At 44.6% G+C, this 24,836-nt stretch overlaps 1 protein-coding gene across 1 annotated transcript; it reads left to right on the top strand.

The window, feature by feature from the left end:
* Nucleotides 1-1,089: 1,089 nt before the first annotated feature.
* On the top strand, nt 1,090-24,811 carry stk26 (serine/threonine protein kinase 26). The gene is made up of 10 exons (XM_064349576.1): nt 1,090-1,400; nt 1,487-1,623; nt 12,582-12,812; nt 17,064-17,120; nt 17,315-17,423; nt 18,751-18,908; nt 19,933-20,118; nt 23,461-23,609; nt 24,351-24,450; nt 24,713-24,811. Exons 2-10 carry the CDS (start codon nt 1,582-1,584, stop codon nt 24,809-24,811), a joined length of 1,131 nt encoding a protein of 376 aa, XP_064205646.1. The 5' UTR covers nt 1,090-1,400; nt 1,487-1,581.
* Nucleotides 24,812-24,836: the final 25 nt, after the last annotated feature.

The following is a 24,836-nucleotide window of genomic DNA, read 5'->3' as shown; positions in this document are numbered from 1 at the left end:
CATCAATTTGCTTTCTGTGCACTCTGAGAGAGAGAGAGAGAGAGAGAGAGAGAGAGAGAGAGAGAGAGTGTGTGTTTTGGCACAGACAACCCCATCACTACCTTTTATTTCTTCACTTCTATTTCCAATATGAGGTGCATTTCAATGGCATGCATGAATAGGTACATGTACTGTATGTTAGTGTGTGTGTGTGTGTGTGTGTGTGTGTGTAAAAATACCGAATTTCTTTCGTAGTGAGGCAGAAAAAGATGAAGAATGGTTGCTAAATGTCGTGAACCTCACAAAGTTATATACTTACAGCTTTTTATCTCAGATCAAAACGAATTTTTGACAATGACATAGAAATGTGAAAATAAACTAAGATATTGGTCGGAAAACGCGAAAGGAGAATATGCAGAACTCAAAGAATGCATATAGAGTGAGGACGCGTGCATGCGAGGGGCCTTAAATTCTGACAGGAAGTGTAATTTCACCATAATTCTGGCAAGCAAAGTTCATGAAATGCAAGAGACTAACCCATTTGTTCCATATGAGTACACGCGCAATTTAACATTTTTTAAACAGCAGGGGGAACCAAAGTCCATCTTTCTTTCCTTCTCGAGCCAGAAGCAGTACAACTTACTCTTTTAACTGTACTTTTGGATAATTGTTTCTCCTGAAAAAAGTAGCCTTTTAAACTATTAATTGGAGTTACCAATATTTTACGTAGGCTATTATTATGTGACCTTGATAATTGTAACTAGTATATTTGTTCAAAACATTACCCTACTCTTTTTATTTCTAGATTCCCATTTGGCAGCTAGATAAGTTATATTTAATTAATATCTACCCGGCTGTCAAGGCTATTTCTGTGTCTGGCTTCCTGGGCAGCCGCAACAAAAGTTCGTATTATAATTGCATTGGGCTTGGTTCGGCAACACATACTCAAATTGCCATTGTTTATTAACGTTGCTTGATACTACTGTAAAACCTTCCGCCTTGTAACACATTATTTCATTAATTGCCCGTCTGCTGGAGAACAGGTACAGACGAGACAGGTTGAATTAAGGTAATTCCTGTCCGTAGCAGCGTTAGTGACGTGCCAACCGAATAGCTCAATAACACGACTCCACCCAACCCAGCGAGGAACTCGCAGATACTTGACGCAAACATGGCGTTTGCATCGCCCCTGTAAAGTACAACTCGGGTATTTCATTTGGACTTTTAAAATCATGGAAACAACTTTTAGTAACTTATTGGTGCAGCTATAAAAGAAGAAATTAGGAAAACGCCGTCACTTAATACACTGGAGGAATGGCAGAGTAGTTTATCAGCAGGTTTACAGGACGTTAGCCAGGCAGCTACGTTTTGGTAAACTTTGCCGAGGCAGGGAATACACTGCCTGTGAAGCTAGTCTCAAAGTAAGTATGGAAACATTGCGAGGAAACTTTTTAAGCGTTGTTTTAGACGCTCCGATGGCATTCGCTCACATGTTTGTCTGCCTAAGGTGTTCTGGATACTGAAGTGGAAGTCTTGTCGATCGCAAAGAACCGGAGAGGAGAAAGCTTTTTGCTTGTGCTGTAAGTGATCTGGACGCGGAAGATGGCCCAATCGCCGATGGCCGTGCAGGTTCCAGGGATGCAGGTAAGGAGGCCTCGCACGAAGACTGCTTGCTGGTTAGCTAGCTAGCTGCCTGTGCTAACTACATCCAAACATATGCACTGCGTAACACTAGCTGCTTCTGCCCAGAAATCCAACGTCTTGAAACGTCAACAGTCAAGTTTAGTTTATGTTCGTTCGCTACGGCGTGGCTAGATTGTCTAATCGTCTTAGCAATAATTTCATGAGTGAATGGTTAACGTTTAGTATACACCTAACTTGCCAGAATTAATGATATTAACTTTGCTTAAGAGGAGTATTTATGCTGCGATCTTGTCATGTACCTAATATTTAAAATTAGTTGGACCACCCGAGTTATAGCCAGTCCACACAACTGCAGACTAAGTTAACGTTAGGTAGGCTATGTTACCTGACTATCAGCTTAGTCTGACGACTACTTGTTTGCTGGTGTTACCATTACGATCCAAATAGTTGGTAACGTCTGGATACCTGTCTAGATATCTCTGCTAGCTACTTAGCAAGCTGCTTAGCAAGCTAATTAGCTAGATGTCGAGCTAGCTAATACTCTTGGGAGAATAATACGCTTATAATTGTTATTGTTTGGTCTTTACTGGGTAATGCCACATGTATTATAATGTAAAGTCCCAGAGATAATTGATATGGCGTATAGCTAAGAACATAGCTGTCCTTTTGATAAGTTGTTTCAGTTACATATTTGCCATATATCAGCGGGGTGTGTGTCTTAAACACACAGTAACTTTTTTCCACCTCCATGTTCTCTCTGTTCCTGGTGGCTGTCGAGGTGGAATGATATATACTGCCTAAGTTAGTGTATGTCTGTGTATATGCTGTATGTGTGTTGTATATGGAGAGATCCTTGGTAAAGTAGCCCTGATTATATCATAAGTTGCATCTAGTTACTTTCAGATATATCACCAAGATGTAAAAGTATGTTTATTACCATTACATCATTGACAGATAACGAATTAAGATTTTCAGGTCACAAAGTTTTCATAACAAAGTTTTTGTGACTTTCACTAGCCTACCTGTCTTCAGACAATCCAGATCTATTGAAAATGTGTCTAGTTGTCTTCAGATGGAATGTCAGAATCCCGATTTACCTTCCCTCTTCAACCTGTCTGCTGAAACTCAGCCAGTGCAGCTGAAGTTGATAATTTGAAGTTTGATAATTGTACAGGTTGTCATCGTTTATGGAAAATAGTAAAATGTTCCACTTAACCTCTTTGGCCCTGGTAGTGAAGAGCTTGTGTCACTTTTGAACCCACAAGGAAATAAGTCCTGGCATAATAGAAAGTCAGATTTTTATTTTCATAATTGTGAATTAACTCTATGAAATGAATCTGTTCATGTATAGCCTCTGAACCGTAGCATTGCTCTACAAGCTGTTTGGAGTAACGTCATTTTTTCCTTTTAAACAAGGAACATTGTTTAAAAGGAACATTGTGAACATCTAGAACATTGTGTTTAAACAAAAACCTGAGATTGCACCAATATCAGCCATTGTCAGAAACTTACATAAATATATAAAGTATCCATCATTTCATACAAAAATATGTATGCACCAATTGAATACATACACTAAAATCAGAATAATATTTAAAACTCTCCTTTAAAAAATCTTTTTAAATAATTAAGTGGCACAATTTGGAGAATATGAAATATAGCTTACTAGTGATCTAATATTGATGAGCTGTATTCAGATAGGATGCTGTAACACCTGATCAGCATCCTATCTGTTTTTAAGCAAAAGCTTTTGTAAGATTAATTCTGCAAAAGATAAATAAAACTAAAAAAATTAATTTTCCATGTAAAGGACAAATATGGTCTAAAACCAGTCTCTTTCTATTTACTGTCTATGACCTCATGCACGGTTGCAGACCTTACTATTACAGATGCTTTAAAACACTAGAATGTGATTCCTAGCTGCATCAAGGTCTTAAAAAATGCTATATAAGCTGTAGGTTACTGTATACTCAAAGTAATTTTGTGAGTAAACGCCATGCTGTACTGAAGGGCATCACTTGTTTGTGTGCACTTAGCTTGGCTGAACTCTGTACTGCCTGAAGCAGTTTGTTCAGAAATGAACTGTAGCCTAATAAGCATTTTCAGTAACAGGAGTACACAATGTAAGACTCCAGAAGTTGGCAGAAGAAGGCAGAGGCAGGAACTGTAAATAATAAGTTATTCTTCATTCTGCGGTATCAGCCAGTTCACACAGCAAGGTGTATGTTCAAAGTCCCACAGAGAGGCAGTCCCTCTGAGCAGTTATAATAGTCATGTCACGTCACGCATGTTTAGTTCCGGCTTGGCTAATTGCCTATCATTTGTTGCATTTCCCCTGTCTCCCAAATAAGGTTAATAACTAGATTTATAGCTTTTGAGAGAGAGCTTGGGCAGAACTCCCTCTAAACTCCCTGTCCAGGCCCCCTCCCATCTAAGCTACAGTGTTAGTAATTATAAACTATGGATAATATTGATTAGTTATGTTAGTAAAAATACACAGATAGCCAATATATAAAATACAACTAATCAATGCATTTTAACTCTAACATTATGAATAAAAAACAGTTATTTGGCTAGGTATTTGTTCAGTTTAAAATTATTTTTTAAAAATTTAATGGCAAGCCCACCCCTTGGCTTACCAACCGATTAAGTTTGTTGATAAATGTAGGACAGATGCTTTGGTGCTTGCTTTTGATTGGCTGGCAGTAAGAGCATGTAGTAAGCACCGCCTCCTGTTTCTTTCTTCTTGAAAGTTTGTACGTGTTGGCAACCATGTAGCTGCTTGGTTGGATTCTCGCTAAAGCATATGAACGTTTCACTATTGCCAAGTTGGTTTGATTTACCATTGTATTCGTTTTCTGTAACCCTTGTTTTTGTACATTAAGTCAGTCTAGCTCCAATTTTACTGAAACATGTTGGCTAATACAACCAATGTCATATTAGCCTACCTTTAGTTGACATTCCAGCTATTTTATTGGACAAATTGAAGTTACTCATATACAGTGCACCCTGTTCGGCAGGTTTCTGCCCATAGAAGAGCAATAAGTAGTAATTCAGTTCAGTTTCTGTTATTTGAATGGCATTTTGCCTTAAATACAATCCACATTAATTTTGCTATTATGTTCAGTGGGAGATTTAGCTTGGTATGGTGATGGTTCTGGGCTGCTTTGATGATTAGAACCTAGAAATTGAGTCAGAGTTCATCATGTTTTACATATTCTATAGCAGAATTTTCTTTAGCATTTCATAGCTAAAGCTTACTTTGATGCATGGGAAGGACCTGGTGAAAGGCAATGTATGTAAGCCGAGTTTAAATGATTCTGTGAGGAAGAGCGTTTAGAATTTCTTGAAGGCACCGTGAGTACTGCTCAACACTTGTAGAAAACGTTTGAAGTTATTGCTGCTAAAGGTGGTTTGATCCGTTAGCAGAGGGGAACAGTTTTTGTGTTATTGCATCATCTTTTATCTATACTAGAACACTAATGATGATTCAATATCCGCAATATCCAACAGTTTCATGCAAGTTGAGGCAATATAAAGAAATGTAGCAGTCACACGCTGCGTAACACGCCCCTTTGGTGACAGAATAGTTGGACACTGGGAGATGTGGGAATTCCGGAATATTCTGGTATTTATTGTATATTACATTGGAGAGAGAGAGAGAGAGAGTGCGTGGTTGTTACAAAAATAAATAAAACCGCTTTGCCTTTCACTCTCGCGGGATCCAGGTGAAAAAAATAATAAACTAACACAACAAACTGAAATAACAAAGATAAAATAAACAAAATCGCAACACAGCCATTCAGCTTTTCAGCTTCTCCTTGCTGGTTGTTTCCAGTCTCTCGTTTTGAGGATTCCCCGGTCACAGACACCTACTGGGAAGAAAAAACACTTTAAATACCTGGACTAATTAGTTAAGCAGTCTAGGTGCGTGTGCCTATGTAATCGGTAGACGTGGTCCTCTGATTGCCCTGAACCTCCCCTACAAACCGAGCCCTGCCACAATAGCCTACTGATAAAATGTACAAAAGCAATCTGCATCAATCGTTTATCAATCATTCACCCAAAAATAGAATAAAGCTGTATGTCCACTTACCTGGAGTGCTATCTATTAAAATGGTTTCGCTGAGACAAGTTTTCTAGATTTACGCTCCAGCTCACCGTGATGAAATGGACCTCAGCGGGCCAATGTTTATGGCACTTAAAAATTTACATTTGGGACTCAACAGCAGTGTGTCTTTCCAAATATAATGACACGGCTGCTCATGAACGTCCAGAGACCTTGTTGTGCACAGTTTCATTGAACACTACTTTCTGTTGAAGTACGCCAGCTGTGTACATCCACGCAGAGTCTCACCCAAAGCACCGCAGTCTTCTTGGGTGTGGTTTCAATATCGTTTTGCCAGTGTTGGCAAACAGCAGGGGTGAAAATAAAATGAATACATAAATAGAAAAGATTAAATTAAATCAATAGTCAGACTGTATATTTTATGGCCTTCCTCAGTGGACTTCCACAGGTAGACCCCCTTGTGTTTGTCTAACAGAGTCGTCGTCTGGTGATGTCACCAACAGCTGCAGCTTAGCCTACTACCCACCACTTATACCTGCTACTGCCTCTGTGGCGTACACACACTCGAACCTCCCATCCCTTGAGGAAGCTAAAGCGCACACGGTCATGATCTGGCATTGCTATAAAATTCAACATAAACTACTTGTGAGCAATCGCAATGCACTGCAACTTAAAATAAGATGCATTGATAGAGCAGGTATACAGCAGAACCAGCAAAAACCTGGGAGTACCCATCAGAAAAGCACTAAAGATTTGTATACTTTACCTAAATCCAGCTTCACAAAATTTAATCCCTACCAGAGAAATGCAAACAATGAATAATGGAATGAATCATTATTATTTCTACAGTTTCTTGTTCATCCTGTCTGCTGCTTTTTAAATATGTGATGCAGAAACAGAGTTCTGAAATTAACCAGGAACACATTTTCTTCCTTAAAAGTGGGAATCACAGCTGTCCTGGTTACCAGCTACAGAAGGCAGGGTGTATGTTGCACATGTCCCCTGGATGCTGGTGAGAGGTATAGCCATTTCTCTGAGCAGTGGCTTGTGTATGGTACAGGTCTCTGGTGTGAGGCAGCCCAGGGCCTTGCCTTCCTGCCCAAACGTAGCCGTTTCAGCTGCTCCAGCTGTTTGCTGGACACACGGAGACGATATAAAAGGGAAGACCGTTGCAAATTGGTAGCTGAGGCTGGATGAGTTTGCGGTAATTATACGTGCTCCCCGGATCCCAGGAATGCGAGGTTGCGAAAGCTCGCTGAATGTGATGCAAGTGGCAGGAGCTGGCTAGTGCCTGAGTGCTGTCATCCCATCAGAGACTAATGCTGAGCCTCGCTGTTTCTGCAAGAGCGTCTGTAGCGTGTCGCATTGCCAAACTCCTTGGCGTGGTGGAGTCACGTGACTTCGAGAGTTCAGTAAGGGCTGTTTGGCGTATTGGCCTTTGCCCTCTGAAGTGCGGGTTGTTTTGCATACAGGCTAAAACGTGCGTTAGTAGTTTGTTGTTTGGTGTATGAACTGCAGTGCCACGATGGTGAAGAACTTTTCAAGCGGTTGGTTCATGTTCTTATTTTAGTTATTTAATTAGCGGTTTTTACAGCATTCTCCCAGGCAGCACTAATGATCTTTGTCATAGCACAAGGATCATTTCAGTGCTTTCCTTACCTCGTTGGTCTTTGGTACAAAGCAATTCTTTTGACTTGGCTGTGGGAACAGAGTCATTCTCCCAGAATTCCTGGCTGTTTCTTTGGTTTCGGCCTCAATTATCAGCTGTTTGCTTTGATCCTAGCACAGGGAGTTCCACCAGTATGCTGATCTAGATGTCTCTGTGGCTGTGCAAGAGATGGATGTTTTGCAGCATGAAACCCAACTCCCTGTGGGATTGTGGGAAACTGTCCACGGTAGTCTGGGAGGCACCCGTGGTCCCACAGTGCCAGGGCAGTGAATTAGGAGCTTGGGCGTGGCTCACCCCGGAAAGCTGCGGTGCGGTTATTCCTCCTTTTCCATCTGGTAATGAATTCGCCACCGCGGCCCAATGCTCGGCCCCTTCCCTCCCCCGGTGGCCCCGCCCTAAACTAGCCTTGCCTTCCTGGAATAGAACAGAGAGGTTCCACACGAGCAGCATTTCTGTTCCACACCAAACCGCAAAGTAGACAAATCTCTCTCCCTCTAGAGAAACACCCACCTACTCTCTTTCCCCAGGGGGGTTCAAAGTCTGTGTCCATATTGAGCTGCATCGGGAGTGAACTTTGGAACCTGTGCTTGACTGAGCAGGGGTGTTAGGTTTTCAATACTGTACTTTTTCTGTTGGCATATGAGGAAATATTAGCCCAGCTTCTCTTTGATCTGAAGGGCAGCAAATTGAAAAGTATAAAGTCTACGCTTGAGGTCTGGGTCTGTAAACAAGGTTACCTTTTTACAATTCTCATTTCCTCTGAAACAAAGTTTGGAGCCTATTACTAATGAACTGCTAAAAAATATTAACTTTATTAACTGCGCCTGAAAAAAGCAATATAAATTCAACCTGCCAAGACCATCAGTTTGACGGCCTTTGCTTTCCAGGGCCGTCTGTTTATCGCTTTTCCTCTTTATAACTGAACTGTGCGGTAACGGTGCTATTAAAGAATTGGTTGACCATTATGAATGGTACAAACTTTACCTTTAGGTCCCACCAGTCCCTGTGTAATCATCTGAGCTCTGCTTTACAGCCCGCTAATGGTATTGCTGTGCGCTACTTTACTGAAATGCCCTTCGATGCAGACCAAAAAATGAATCTGGTTCACATGTGATATTTACTGGAGAAGTTCAGTAGGAGTTTTTGCTTAGTGGCGTCCCAGTGGCAGGTGGCTCTCTGGAAATCAGAGCTAACAGCGTTTGGGTCTGAGCTCGTCTCCTTTCACACTGCGGGCGCTACGAGCAGCGATGGGCTTTTTTCTGCGTTTGTGCGGAACAGGAGCGGCCGCACAGCCCCTAATCTGCTGCTCCGGTCCGCTCGAGCCCCGCCCCGCTCCGCCCCGTCCCGTCCCGCCCCGCCCCGTCCCCGTGACTGCAGTCCTCGGTCGCGCTGGACCAGCCCGTCCCAGTTCTCTGCGCTTGAAGCTGAAAGGGTCACGTGCGCGCCGTGCACGCCTGTGGAAGATGGAACGGCGGTACGAGCGTGACGCCCGGCGCACTGAACGCCGCGCTGTGTTCAGCGGCACACCTGACCCGGTGGAAACGGCACACCTGCCGCGGAACAGGAAACGGCCCCTGCGTCAGCGGCAGCTGCTCTCCGAGGCCTCTGCTGGCCTGTTTGCCTTGGTGGCACAGAGCAGTCTTTCTGCAGCCCGTCTGGAGAGCAGGGGGCGGGGCGGTACTGAGGGCTCCGCCGCTCTCTTCCTGTCGCTGAAACGTTGACCAGTGGTGAGAACGTTTCCTGCTGGACACCGGTGACACCTTGATGAAGCGTTTCTGGGCTTGTGATTGGCTCAGGGGTATCCTGGCTGCGGAGTGGTTTCAGGGCGTAATTTTCGTCGCTGGGTGTCATGTCCCAGCAATGATGTCACTGTGCAGAGTCCAGCATTAACTCTTCATACGCACACACAAACACTGACACACACACACGCACTTACGCACACTCGGGATGAGAGGGACAGCTGAAGGCTGGTGGACTTGGTGTGCGGTGTGGTGTGTGGGGCAGGAGGCGGTGTGGGACACGTTGTCGCCTCTCTGAAGGGGCGGGGTTTCCTGCCGCGCTGCTCTGTGTCTCTGACTCCGCTCACTACTGGAGCGTATCGATTCAAAACGAATGTAAATGACTTTTATTGGGGGTTTCTCAGCGCTGTTTCTCTGTTGTATAAATAACTCTGAGAGTGTTTGCAGAGGGCCTGGCTTCTGTAGCTCAGTCTCTTCCTGATAAGAGCCCATATTAGCACCCTCGCTGCTCCAGGCCCCTTAGGCCTTTATCAGGACCTGTCTCTGCCCATATCTGCACTGCCACTCCACACAGCACTGCACCCCTGCAGCCAGCCCCACTGGAGGAGAGAGGAGACAGTTTGAGTGTGCGTGCGTGCGTAGGAGTGAGTCTATATGTGTGTGTTTGTGAGTGACAGAGGGTCTATCTGTGTGTGTGTGTGTGTTTGTGTAAGAGTGAGTGAGTATGTGTGTGTAAGAGAAAGTGTGTGTGTATGTGTGTGTGTGTGAGAGTGTGTTTGTGTGTGTGTGTGTGAGTGTGAGAGTGTGTTTGTGTGTGTGTGGGTTCAGCGCTGCTCCTCCTCCTGCTTCCTGAGCTCCAGGTGTCGGTGTGCGGGTGTGGCATTACCCCGCCACCTGGCCTCTGTAAGGGAGCAGCTTTGAGCCTGTGTGGGCGGAGCCTCATCACAAAGGTCCATTAATAAAACACAAGAGCGCAGAAGGGGCTGGGATCAAAGCACACACCACAGGAACAGGCCAGACCGGCCCATAATGCCTTGTGTTCCTAACAACTCCAGCCCGCTGCAGCACACTGTAATAGGGACGTGCTTGAAGTCAGCGTTGAATCCCTCATAGCTGTTAGGAACAATCACTCAAATACTGAAGCCTCGCAGAACACAGAAGCATTCCAGTCCAATAAAAAATATTACAACTTCGCTATTAAAGTGTTCGGCGTAGTTTTAAATTATGAATGCCATATCAGAATGTACAGCCATTGTGGTGTAGTATGAGTATGCGATTGGCATAAACAGGCTTATGCCATGAAATGGAATTTGGAATTTGGAATTACACCGGTGAAACCGTAAAGGCTGTGACACATATGCCAGATTACCCCCACAGGCCATCTCCTGTTGTAAGAGGTCCCGCTAGATCCCCCAGTGAAACTGTGAAATGAGGTTTTGCAGAAACGTATTTGGACATGCCTACCTTGCAGCAAGTTGCTTTTCTTTAGATTTTTTATTTCCTTCGTGCGTGCTCTGCAAATACATCAGAATCAGTTTTGATGGAGTGATATCATCACGTAGATGACTAACTTTTTCCGACCGAGTCTGTTCGTCAAACCAGAGGATGCTGCTCGGTACCTCTTTCATGATAGGCCACATTCTACTACACAAACTCTTAAAGGAAGTGCAATGATGCAGAAGTTAGGCTAGCTTTTAGTGCTTCTGATGGAAACCCACCCTGGGTCACAGGTTGTGCTAGCATTTCTTTTTTTTCCATGGAAGGATTTCAGTTTGTTTGACAAATTATTGAAATTCCTTTCCTATCTATTTATTATCCATGCATCCAGGAAAGGCATATTCAAGATTGTGTTGCTACCTATCATGTTTAATGATATGTGACAACATAATCTTGCATTTTTGGACTTTGAAAACTATTTGAACACAAAAAAGATCATAAAGATGAATTGTACAAATACGTACATCTATTGCATAACAGGATGAGTTGGATAAAAAAAGCCAGTTTGCTTGTGGACGCGTTTGGTGTGTGCTTCAGCCATTTCTGAACAAATGAATCTGTCATGATCTTGCATCATTTAGTTGTTTATTAAGAGGTATTTTCCTTCTGAATAAAGAGCAATATTCTCTTTCTGAATAAATCTCTCGGACTAATAAAACTTGCCTCCATTCACCACGGCAGTTAGGCCTGTTTGGATAGTAGACCGTGCATTAATCGGCTTTAGCCTGCAGTGCAGAAGAATGTGTTTAACAAGACGACAAAACAATTTTCTGATCCTGTCCAGCTCATCTTTAGGCCCATTCGAGCTCATCGCTTTTTGACAGTAAAAAAAAAAAAAAAGCCTATTTATAACGGGCGAAAAATAACATTAGGACTGTAATAGCCAACCAGCAGCTTATTCAGACTCCGTCCTTTCATTAGCGGTCATACTTCATGGCAGCTGCTGCTGACTTGGAAATTGAAGGTCTGGTGAGTTCCAGTGCAGCGTGAGATTCCCATTAGCCGGGTAACGCTGTGCCCCTGCAGACGGCTTCTCGGCCCGCTTTTATCGGACAGAATTCATTGCTTTGTGTGGGCCGGGACGTCCAGCCCGCTGGAGGGTGATCTGAGGTGATAACGGTGACTTAGTTGCTGTGCACTCCGGCCAGAATGTCTGCGAGACTTTAAAAGTCCTCAGACTTTCATTATTTTTACTGGTCGAAAATGAGCATTTTCTGGCTAACGCAAACTCTGCCCTGGGTAACAGCCCTGCCCTGGGTAACAGGGCAGCCAATCACGTGTCACCCTGAGCAGCTGCCGGCCACTGTCTGCACTGGAAGTCTCAGGATTCACTCCTGTGATTATAAGCTTCTCTATGTACAGTCCGCATTAGTATGTAGCATTCTGTAATGTGTTTTTGTAACACTAATTGTACTGGCACTGGTAACTATTTTAGCTGCAAGAACATAATATCATTTCCTTGTTCTGTGTGGGATGTATGAATATACGCTTTAAAGTCCCATTTTGGAGGGGTATACTGTAATACCTGGAGAGACATGAAACCAGAGGTATTTGACATATTTAGAATGAATTGTACATTAGGATTTGTACAGCAATGACAACATGTTAGAACCTGCTTCCCTTGCAAAGTCACATTAATCATGAATCAACTGAGGTAGTTTAAGAAAAGGATCTTTCTTATTGCAATGAAAATGACACCATTGGACTTTGTGTGCTTCAAAATGCACTGGTGATTAAAAATACAGTTTATTTATTGTAAAATGCAATAGGGTTGGGAAAAAAAGTCCCTTTTCTGGCTGGTAGATTTGATTGTAGCCTTGTCACAGCATTATAGTGGCTAACTGCTCATTAAAGCTCTGTGTTTCTTTGCAACGGAGTGTCCTGAACAAGCAAACACATCTGTGGCATAGCTTCCTCTGCTGTGTGCTCATGACCACTGTTACCTACCTCACCCCCCCCCCCCCCCCCCCCCTCGCCCAACCAGAACACTCGGATGGACCCCGAGGAGCTCTTCACCAAGCTGGAGCGCATAGGCAAGGGCTCCTTCGGCGAGGTGTTCAAGGGCATCGACCAGCGCACGCAGAACGTGGTGGCCATCAAGACCATCGACCTGGAGGAGGCCGAGGACGAGATCGAGGACATCCAGCAGGAGATCACCGTGCTCAGCCAGTGCGACAGCCCCTACGTCACCAAGTACTACGGCTCCTACCTGAAGGTGAGTCCCAGCTCCGTCAGGCTCAGCGAGGGCTCGTCAGGGAAGGGTGTCTGCCGGCCCGGTGCATCATGGGCCGCGCTATGTCACCGTACCTGTATCTGTAGCAGGAAGCAGACAGGGCAGACGTGACTCAGGCCGGTGAAATTTGCTGTTGTTACATTTTCCGTGCTGCTTTCAGAGAGCGAGAGAGAGAGAGAGAGAGAGAGAGAAAGAGTAAGAGTGAGTTGTCAGGGTAACTTTACCCAGCCTACCTCTGGGCACAGTGACCACATTGAGAGTGTGGGGGCCTCGTTGGGAGAGGGATGTGGGCGGGGCATTGGGGGGGAAGGGTGGGGCCAGGGCTGAAGGGAAGCCTGTTTTTGGATAGACTGTGGTGACTAGCTGGGTGTGGCTTTTTATTCCCAAGAGCTGCCATATCACGGCACACACCAGCCACTTTCTCCTGGCTCTGTTTAAAGGCTGCTGTTACAGGGAGTAATGAGGATTAAAATGCAGTCTGTGAAGCTGGTGTTACACAATGCAACTTTGACTATTTTTGTTGAATGCGACTCGCTTGTATTGAGATTGCTTTCTGTAATACCCCCCTTCATGGAGGTGAACCAGTTTCACACAACATCCAGTCAACATGCTGATGATGCTCACGGTTTTCACTCAGAGCGTTGGCAGTCCATTCATAAATCTTTATTGTACAACAGTCCTTTTTGTCCAGTCACTCTTCCATCCGCACTGTCTAGCTGGCACAACAAATGAAGAAAAAGTGGTGTGTGAGCACAGGATCATATAATGGTCAATCAAAGGTTTGTTCCAGTCATATGTTGCTGTCAGAGGGCCAACTAGCTATTGATTTGATAGTTTATAGGCTTGACATTGTACCTCAGGAAGAGTCCTATTTCCAACATGGCAGAAGAGATGCTAAACTCTGACTGAGGAGGCCCTTCCTATAGATATTTATTGTGCGGACTTGCATTAATTGGTACATTGAAACAGATAACATGTACTGTAGTGTAGCTGTGGATCCTACAGATGGACAATTGATCAGACACCTGTAAATTAATTTGTGGATTCATTTGATTGAAGTTCACATTGAAGTCTGTGACTCCCTCTTCCCGTTTTTTCCAAGAAACTTGACGCACACCTGCTTTCTCTTTCACGTTCACCTTTTCTCAGCTTCCTCAAGAAGGTCCCATAAAACCAGACCACCAAGTACCTTCCTTCTGTGAAAGTCTGATCTTTTATTCCGCAAGGTTGTCAGAAAATTATCAGCAGTCAGTGTACAGTGGTATGAATGATAAATGATGAAGTTTATAATGTAAGTTTAGCAGTGACATACAGTGCTTAGACATTGCATGCAGTTCAAATGCTTGATTTGGAATTGCTACAGAATTATTACGTGTAACAGTGAAGTTTCCTGTAACAATGTCGTGTGCACCTTAAATTATATGAAAGTTTCACTGTGTGAAACCCCAGCCTAAGAATAGGATGAATATGCCACTTTTAATCAGGGTGAATGTTGTGTGTCTTGGTGTGAATAGCCTGTCTTATTGCCATGGTGCTTTTGCTGAATTTAGATGCTCTTCCTCTGCAGAACTACTTCATACCTCTGGGCTGAATGAGGTCAGCCCTGTTTCAGCATGTAAATACATGTTGGCTCATGCAAAAACACACGCATGGGTGCCTCTGCACAGGAAAGCTCAAACGCAAGCAAATGACTGTACTGACTGAGGCACACACACACACACACACACACACACACACACACATACATATACACACACACACACACACACACACAAATACACACAAAAATACACACATACATGTTTATACACACACACGCACGCACGCACACACACACACATGAATACAAACAAATACACACATACACATGCATACACACACACACACACACACACACACACAATACACACAAAAATACACACATACATGTTTATACACACACACGCACGCGCACACACACATACACACATGAATACACACACACACACAAACAAATACACACATACACATGCATACACACAAACACACACACACACACACACACACACACACACATGCACCGCACACACACAAATGTCACCCCCCCAAAATGTCAGATGTGCATGTAAAATTTATAGACATGTTCACAAATAACATGAAACGCCCCCACCCCTGAATTGTATTGGCTCGTGGCTATACAGCACAGTATAATCTGTTTTCATGTTTATGATTAAAATGAACACGTATCAAATAATAGTTTTTGTGGAGGACCACTTTTTGAATATTACTAGTTAATACATCACCTCTTTGGGAACGTTGGTTTGGGGAAACGGTTATTTCTGACGGTTATTATGAGTTCCACAATCACTGCCTCTGTGCTGTGGTTAATTCTGTGGAATGTTGTTCTACAAGATAGGCTTTGTGGAGCTACAGCAGCAACCTGTCAGTAGTGGTTACCTTTCATTACTAGGATAACCTGTGAGGAATTCATTTGGGCCCAACCCATCTGAAAGAGGCTTTCTGGGGAGTTCCATGGACTGAGGGTCAGTAGGAGAGCGGTGGTGGTGACTTGTTCAGCACTTGTTCGTCATTGGGATTGTGAATCGCGCAATCCTGTCAATGACATCATCAGAAACACCTGCAGGCTTCATTCTGTGCTTATGGCAGGGTTAGCCAGTATGTGTATGAACAGCAGAGAAACAGATACTGTATCTGAAACTCAAAGACAATGAGGGCCTAACAGCTATAGAGCGATTATAATGGTGATTTAGGCCACAAGAATGCAGATGGGACATGGCAGTTCTCTCTCGATGGTCTGAGATCATGTAATTGTATGACATCACTCTGTGAGAGAGTGGGCTATTTGGTAGGTGTGTGTGTGTGTATACGCACATGCGCCCACAAAAGAGGGACCACGCCTGGCCTTGTTCCTACACCACACACGAGAAACAGGAAGTGAGGGTTTTATATTCTGTAACTAGAGGAGCTTCTGAAGGGTGTGTGTGTGTGTGTGTGTGTGTGTGTGTGTGTGTGTGTGTGTGTGTGTGTGTGTGTGTGTGTGTGTGTGTGTGTGTGTGTGTGTGTGTGTGTGTGTGTGTGTGTGTGTGTGTGTGTGTGTGTGTGTGTGTGTGTGTGCGCGCATCCTTCTGTCTCTAGTTTGTTGGTTGAATTAAAAACCCAAACTATATTAAAGAACAAGTAAAGAAGAAGCTTTAAGATACAATACTTGAGATCTGTTGCTTTTCTGGACCATATATAAATTCAAGAGTCTTCTTGTTGTGAATTCTTAAGGGGAAGATCAAGAAAAACTGAAAAAAGTGGAAGAAATCAGTTTTTTTCATTTCATTCATTTTTTGAATTATTACTTGATCGCATTCACAGCAGTGGGAAACTATTTAAATAACATGTTTAAATGTAGCAAGAATGACAAATGCTTTAAGTAGAAAAAAATCTACTTGTACTTGCTGGTCTGCTAGGAGCACTCTAGGAATTAAATACTTTCAAAGGTGCATTTAATCGCTTTATTTGGTCCATCACGAAAAGAAAGCTCTTTTGCCTTTAACAGAAGGTTGTTAGAAATGGAGCATGCTTAACTTGCATTACTAAAATAAAACATGGTTACCATGTGTCTGTTTTTATTTCTGTAATGTTTTTTGTACGGTAAGTTGTACATTACGAGGTTTGAATCTTTGATGGAGCTTTTTTCACTGATGCTACCGTAATGGGGAAGTAGCACGGTACAACACTGTTGACAGGAGCAGTCAAACATCTGATTGCAACGACTGACGAGGCCCAGAATCTTGATCCTATTGCATTGCAGAATCTGTATAGCCCGATATTATCAAACTTTCTTTCTCCCAGCAAAACTGCTGAAAAATCACTAAAACGGAGGAAATTAGCGCCTTCCGTGACAAACACTCAGCCTCACTGATAGGTAACCAATATCCCAATGATATTGTGAAATCCCCATCGTAACTACGTGAAATAATTTTCTCGTCATTATGCTATATTATTGGGGGGGAGGGAGATATTTGACCTATTTTGTAATATTGGGGGGCTGTAGCCCCCCTATCCTCTCTCAAATTATGCCTCTGTCTAAATCTGGGTAAACAAAGTTAGTTTGGAGAAGTGCTTTGACTTTGATTTTTTTGAAAATTTGAAGTGGTTGAGGTACAACCGTGATATAAAGGGTTGAAGTTGTGGAAATGAATGTCTTGGTGACGGTGCTCTCTCTCTCTCTTCCTGTGCCTCCAGGGATCCAAACTGTGGATCATCATGGAGTATCTGGGGGGCGGTTCAGCCCTGGACCTGGTGAGACCGGCGATCTCCTGCAGTCCAGAATGCGTCGTCTTCGCAATGCTTGCCAGGCATTTCTGATCCTCAGTCTCTCTTCATAAACATCTGTCTTCCTCTGTTTTCCCTTTTTATGGTGCGTGTGTGTGTGTGTGTGCGTGCCTGCGTGTGTGTGTGTGTGTGTGTGTGTGTGTGTGTGTGTGTGTGTGTAGCTGCGTGCCGGCCCCTTTGATGAGTTCCAGATCGCCACCATGCTGAAGGAGATCCTGAAGGGACTAGACTATCTGCATTCTGAGAAGAAAATCCACAGAGATATCAAAGGTGTGTTTCAGTGTGTAAGCGTGCGTGTGTGTGTGTGTGTGTACCCTGGTGTGTCTGCTCGTCTGTTACAGTGTGTGAACACATACGGTTTGATGACGTGGACATTTTGTGTGCCACTGGAATATTTTCCAGAAAGAACTATGAATACATAAACATGGTACTTGATTGAACCCCAAAAGCGTTTCTGGTGACTTTTTACTATTTTCAGGTGCAGCTGTTGTAACTCTCAAAATGTGAAATCAAAAAAGTATTATTAAAATATTAATAATAAAGATATCAAATGATCATTCTGACATTGTGAGAGTATTTAACTATATGCTGCAATATGATTAACAAACTATATGTAGAAATTTTGTGTTTAAAAAAAAAAAAGAAGAAGAAAAGAAAGAGACAATGTACTAGGAAATGGACGCCATGGAACCAGCAGTGGAACATGCAGTTATGTACATTCACATACACGTCCCCCTGATCCTCCCCCGACCTTGGCTCTCACACTGACACTTCAACATACAGGCAGCGAAGACCGTACAGAATGCCTGGACTGGCTAAACATTAAATTGTTGCTATGGGTTCCATAACAGCAACACACCAGCGACCCCTCACCTCTGCTGGAAGGGGGCTGATAAGGGGTCCATAAGTGGGCTATTCTAGGACACCCTGAGTATGATGCATATCAGCCATACACAGACCGCATGCTTAAAACCGTTTTTAAATTTCTCTAATGTCATTTAGTGTTTATGTGATAACACCTTCCTGGATTATATTTCTGGGACCCCCTAAGCAAGAAAATAAGTCTCTTAAATATTTGATAAGTAAATGAACATTTCCCAGTCAGGATATGCTGTAGAGAGAATTGCGTGTCAATACGTGAACGTTTTCGTAAAGTATTTCAAGACCCATATGTTTATTTAAGGTTTATTGTACACATTTGAGTTCAAAGTCGTGACTTGGCGAGATTGGTGTGGTGTGAAGTACAAATCCCCCTTCATGGGTGGGGTTTGGCACGCTCTAAGCTATCAGGGTGGCTTGTCTGCCCTCCTTGATAAAACAAACAAAAGAAGTTGCGACTTGACCTTTGTGACAAAACTGCCGGGTTTGTTTTAAACATGGAAGTCATTTGCGCAACCAACACTGTCATTTGATATGACCACAAATTACGGTCGCACTGGGATGCCAGTGGTTACACTGACCGAGAAGTCTATATAGGTAATAAATATTTAACTTTATGTCCACAAAAAACATCATCTTTATTTAATCTTACGTATACATATTGTATGAGCGTGTCTGTGGTTGTGTGCGCGCTTGTGACGGTGCGTTGTCTCCGCAGCGGCCAATGTGCTGCTATCGGAGCAGGGGGAGGTGAAGCTGGCCGATTTCGGCGTTGCCGGGCAGCTGACTGACACTCAGATAAAGAGGGAGACCTTTGTGGGGACCCCCTTCTGGATGGCCCCCGAGGTCATCCAGCAGTCTGCGTACGACTCCAAGGTGAGCGACCATTGTCTGGTAACGCACTGGTGGTCCTACCGTACTCGAGTGTTGGTTTTACTCTGTCCAGTGTGGGTCCATTCTAGCTGTACTGAGTGTGTGTCTTTACTCTGTACTGAGTGTTTGGTTTTACTCTGTACTGAGTGTTTGGTTTTACTCTGTACTGTGTGTGTGTCTTTACTCTGTACTGAGTGTGTGTATCCTTACTCTGTACTGAGTGTGTGGTTCCTTACTCTGTACTGAGTGTTTGGTTTTACTCTGTACTGTGTGTGTGTCTTTACTCTGTACTGAGTGTGTGTCCTTACTCTGTACTGAGTGTTTGGTTTTACTCTGTACTGAGTGTTTGGTTTTACTCTGTACTGTGTGTGTGTCCTTACTCTGTACTGAGTGTTTGGTTTTACTCTGTACTGTGTGTGTGTCTTTACTCTGTACTGAGTGTTTGGTTTTACTCTGTACTGTGTGTGTGTGTCTTTACTCTGTACTGAGTGTGTGTATCCTTACTCTGTACTGAGTGTGTGTCTTTACACTGCACTGGGTTTGTGTGTGTCTTTACTCGGTACAGAGTAAACCCACACGCTTAGTACAGAGTAAAGACACACATGCAGTAAAGACACACACACACTTAGTACAGAGTAAACCCACACGCTTAGTACAGAGTAAAGACACACATGCAGTAAAGACACACACACACTTAGTACAGAGTAAACCCACACACTTAGTACAAAGGGTGTATGCGTGTCTTTACTGAGTGAGTATATAGTTTCACTCTCCTAAGTGTGTGTGCCTTTAGGTGTGTGTGCGCGCACGTGTGTGTGTAGTTAATGAGTGAGTGTGTGAGCAGAGGCTGGTGGGGGGAGCTGGGTGTGTCCCTGCCACATTCCCATAACCACGGCAGCCTATAGCTGGCTGTAATGGAGGCTCGCCCTGTCCACTGGGGTGGGGGGAGGTATTTTGAGATTGAGGCACTTAGTAATTGGTGGGGGGCGGCACTCCATAATTTTGGATTTCTGATCTTTCTCCACAGGCGGATATCTGGTCCCTCGGCATCACCGCTATCGAGTTAGCCAAGGGAGAGCCCCCCAACTCCGACATGCACCCCATGAGAGTCTTATTCCTAATCCCCAAGAACAACCCCCCCACCTTGAACGGTGACTTCAGCAAGAGCTTCAAGGAGTTTGTGGACTCCTGTCTGAACAAAGACCCTGCCTTCGTGAGTATGAGTGGATTATGAGCTCCAAGCCACGTTTGTGCTTGTGCCAGATATACAGAGTGTGTGAGCCAGGGGCTGTATTCACACGTTGGTGCGTTTAATGGCAAGTTGGGGGCTACGTTGTCTGTCCTGAACAGTCAACTCCAGTTTGGCTTGGTCATCTTTCACATTGGCCATGAACGCCTAAGTTAGTTCTCAATGAATGAATGTTTCTAGGGCTTCTGTGTCACTCTTCCTGTTAAGACGCCTTTCTAATGGATGCATGTGCCCCACGGCCTGGTAGTGAACCTGGACCGCGGCAGCACTGACTGTGGCCTGAAGCCCTTAGGGCAGTGGTTCTCAAACTCGGTCCTGGGGGACCCCTGTGTATGCTGGTTTTCATTCCAACCTCAGCAGCAATCCCAGAATTTTAACAAGCTGTTAATTTTTCTTAATTAGGTGCTTTTCATGTTTTAGAGCTGGGGTTCCAGAAAGGGCCAGTGTGGGTGCACACACCTGATTCTACTAATCAATCACTGGAGTCATTGCTAAACACCTTGGTTAGTAGAATCAGGATCAGGTGTGTGCACCCACACTGGCCCTTTCTGGGTAAGATTGGGGACCCCAGCTCTAAAACATGAAAAGTACCTAATTAAGAAAAATTAACAGCTTGTTAAAATTCTGGGATTGCTGTTGAGGTTGGAATGAAAACCAGCATACACAGGGGTCCCCCAGGACCGAGTTTGAGAACCACTGCCTTAGGGTTTCTAGTTGGCTCTAGCCTCGCCGGACCGGGGATAGGAGGGTTTCGGTTAGCCCTGTGTGACTCCGCAGAGGGCTCCAGTCTGTTTCCGGTTCCAGGGTTATTCCTGGCCCAAAACAGGGTTTAGGTGGTGACTTGGCATGTCAGCGCCTGTGGTCGGTTCGGCTTCACTGCCACTGTCGACTGCGTGCGTCGTCTCTCTGTATTTAGCTGCATTTAGAATGAAAAGTTCTGTGAAGTCTTCAAGAGACATGGGCATTGAGATGTAGGCTATGAAAATGAAACACGTGGCAAAAGTATAAAATTGGAACAATTCAAATATTTATTGAAAGGTTACGCCTTGTGAGTGCCAAAATTAGGGGACAATATAGCCTATACTGAAGGATTAACACATTGTGAGGGTCATTGTAGAGGAAAGGTGGAATTTTGAATCGCGATATGTCTTGAAATGCATTTGATTTTTGTCACTGAAGAATTAGGGTACAATATTAGCCTTAACTTAATGAATCCGCACAGAGGCATCTTAATGTGTTTAAATGATTTGTATACATTCACTGAATGCTTGTACCACCCTTAAAAGGGTTTTCAGAATTGTATTTCTTTGTTAAATCTGCACATATAGGCAAAACAGTGTAGGTTAAAGATAATGCAGTAGAATCCAGTTAATTGCATAACAGATTATCACATAATTTGGGTATTTGCATAGAATTTTAAAAAGTTTAGAAAGTTCAGTAAATACTTGCTTCTTAAAAATGCACATAATTTGGGGTGATCTGGTTTTGCAGTTAGTACCCTTGCACTTACCTGTGCCTCTTTTAGATCATAGTTTACATAACGCTGCCAGTCTCTACACTCTTCCCACTTATGTGAATTGGTGGCTGTTTTGCTTTCAAGTGTGCCCATGAAAAATATTTTGTGTTTTTGGCAGTCTACTGAAATCTTTGTCCTGTGGTTCAAAGACTTCTCTTCCTCTGTAGACGGTTGGTGTATAAGTGCATTTTATTTACATTTTATCAGGATCCCTTCAAAAACAAGATGTTGCATCACAAGGGGTTTATCCTAAAACAAGTAAAGATAATTCACTAGATGCGCTACATAAACCTGTCGGTATGCAATGCACCAGTCGGATATCACTTTATTCTGTCATTACTCTAGATGTCGATTGTGTGTCCGTGCTTTACTTCCTTCTCACTTGTCCATAGCGGTGTTATCTGATGGTTTTGCGCTGATGAATACCCTGTAATTATTCCCTGGCTGTATAATTAGCCGCACATTTGGGCCCATTTCCAGGCAGTTTGCTGTGTGCCTGCAGAGACACCTGGAGATAGCTGCTGAAATTTAGGCCGACATCCCAGATGGTCACACGTTCAATTATTTTTCCAGGCCCTAGTCATCGGATTTGCAATATTCCAATTATAATTTTTTTTGGGGGGCTGCCACAAGCCAATCGGTGTGCTTTCCTTTTGGGTGTTCTATGCAAATTGGTCAATTTCCTTACCAGGGACATTTTTCACTCAGGATTTACTTAAGTGTGCATTCCTGTGCCATCTTGATAAATTTGTGTATCAGCAAAACCAACATTTCAGCAGGATGTTTGATCCAATTCATATGCAGATCACTACGCCTTGCCTCTTCATCCTTAAAGGTCAATAATCGAACATCTTCTACAGCAAATAAATGCTGAATTATTATTCTGTAGCACTAAGGATTTTTTACAATTCACTTCACAGTATGCCCCGGCCTAAACCTTCACAAAAAAACGTGTTGATTGGCATGGGGTTTTCTGCATCAGAAAGCCTTCGAGCAGCCAGGAGTTGTGTAATATAAAATAGTGTCAAACGATGGAGTGAAATATGACTGAAATGCATGTTTGATTAGACATTTTTTCCATTATTCCTCTGTGCGTTTTCTTCGGATTTCTCAACAAGCGACAGTACTTGTAGTTGTAATTGTGCTGCCACCTGCTGGTGATGTACTGTAATACAGTGGTAACCAACCCTGTTCCGTCCTGTAGGTTTTCACTCCAACCCTAACAAAGGACACCACATTCAACAGCTAGCGATCCTGTTGCGCTGCTAATTGTTGTCAGGTGTGACAAATTAGGGTTGAAATGAACCTACATGATGGTAGATCTCCAGGAACAGGGTTGGTTACCACTGCTGTAATATCACAAAAACTTTAGTTAGGCATCTTATAGAGAGGGCCTGGCTTGCTACTTGGTAATTCACAATGATTTATTATTGCCCCAATAAAGCTTACAGGTCGTTTTCGTACCGTGGCTGATAAACTGTACTCATGTGGGGGAAACTGGAATATTTACGTGAGCCAAAACTTTTTTTGCCCATTGAGCTTGGTGAAATTTTGTTCGAGACAAATGGCTGGTATGCAGTGAATCAGCTGTTTGTGTTTACAGAACGGCCTTAGAGTTCTGTTTCTGGTCAGACCACGGTCACAGAGTCGCGTTCCTGTTCAGAGTGCTGTTCCTGATTGTGTCCGTGGTCCCGGGCTGCGGTTGCCGTTTAGAATGCGTTCTCGAAACGGCGTTTCCGTTTGGAATGCGCCCGTCGGCGCGACTGAGACCCCCCGCTCCTCTCCCCCAGAGGCCGACGGCGAGGGAGCTTCTGAAGCACAAGTTCATCGTGAAGAACGCCAAGAAGACGTCGTACCTGACGGAGCTGATCGACCGGCTGAAGCGCTGGAAGGCCGAGGGGCACAGCGACGACGACTCCAGCGACGACAACTCCGACTCGTGAGTCAGAGCGCCGCGCCCAGCGCTCCTGCGCCGTCCAACACCGTCACCGTCACCCGCATTCAGCTGGTCTGTGTTTAAAACCTGCCGCCCCCGCGTTAGCATCGCAGCGCTAACACGTGGCTGCGTCCCTGTAACGGCTCTGTGAGCTGTCGCTGCACTGCTGCCGCGGGCTGTCGCTCTTCGTTGTTGTAAAGGTGCAGTAGCGCGCGTGGCGTTAAGGGCAGGGTGAGGTGCGGTGAGCTGTTGGGTAGCCCGCTGCTGCGCCGGTTGGGCGAGCGCGTGCTCAGGGGGAGCGTGCTGCGTGTCGCTCTTGGTTGTTGTAAAGGTGCAGTAGCGCGCGTGGCGTTCAGGGCAGGGTGAGGTGCGGTTGAGCCGGGTCCGTTGCTGGGGCTGGGGGAGGCTGATGCGGGCTGTCGCTCTTGGTTGTTGTAAAGGTGCAGTAGCGCGCGTGGCGTTCAGGGCAGGGGGAGGTGCGGGTGAGCCGTGTCCGTTGCTGGGGCTGGGGGAGGCTGCCGCGTGCTGGCGCTCTTGGTTGTTGTAAAGGTGCAGTAGCGCGCGTGGCGTTCAGGGCAGGAGGAGTGCGGTGAGCGGGTCCGTTCTCGGGCTGGGGAGGTGAAGCGCTGCGCCATGGTTGTTGAAAGGTGCAGACGCCGTGGCTTCATGGCAGGGTGAGGGCGGTGAGCCGTGTCCATTGCTGGGGCTGGGGGAGGCTGACGCGGGTTGTGCTCCTGCTTTCAGAGAGTCCAGTAACAAGGAGAACGACTCGTCACAGCCGGAGTGGTCCTTCACTACCGTCCGCAAGAAGAAGCCCGACGCCAAGAAGGTGACCAATGGAACGGTGAGATTGACTGAGAGAGGGATTGGTGCGGGGGGTTGGTGTTTAAGCAACATCAGGGTTTTTTATATATGAATATATAATAATATATATATATGTATATATACACGCATGAAAATACCCAAATGGTCTCTAGCTGCTGTTTTGGTAAGTGGGTGGGAAGACTGGGGTACAGGAGAGGGTGGGTGTAGGAGAGAGGGTGTGGGTGATGGTGGGGGGGTGTTTTGCCGGAGGACCTGGATCAAAATGCTGTCTCTGCCGTCAGGATCAAGACCTCCTGAAGAAGTCGAGCAGCCTGTCCACTGTGATCGCACCCGTGTTCATGGAGGTGAGCCACCCCGCCTCCAGCCACTGTTTCTCCTGACTGTAACCGGTGAGAGTGTGAACAG

This window comes from Anguilla rostrata, chromosome 9, assembly GCF_018555375.3.
Source record: "Anguilla rostrata isolate EN2019 chromosome 9, ASM1855537v3, whole genome shotgun sequence".
Classification (NCBI taxonomy): Eukaryota; Metazoa; Chordata; class Actinopteri; order Anguilliformes; family Anguillidae; genus Anguilla; species Anguilla rostrata.
The sequence above is the reverse complement of the archived record's forward strand: the minus strand, read 5'-3'. Positions and strand labels throughout refer to the sequence as shown.

What these genes read in the sequence shown, in the direction of transcription:
- stk26 (XM_064349576.1), top strand. Translation starts at nt 1,582, where the DNA reads ATGGCCCAATCGCCGATGGCCGTGCAGGTTCCAGGGATGCAG. An exon ending in GCGGTTCAGCCCTGGACCTG is followed by an intron (nt 17,121 to 17,314) that starts GTGAGACCGGCG and finishes GTGTGTGTGTAG; the next exon opens with CTGCGTGCCGGCCCCTTTGA. An exon ending in AGTCTGCGTACGACTCCAAG is followed by an intron (nt 18,909 to 19,932) that starts GTGAGCGACCAT and finishes CTTTCTCCACAG; the next exon opens with GCGGATATCTGGTCCCTCGG.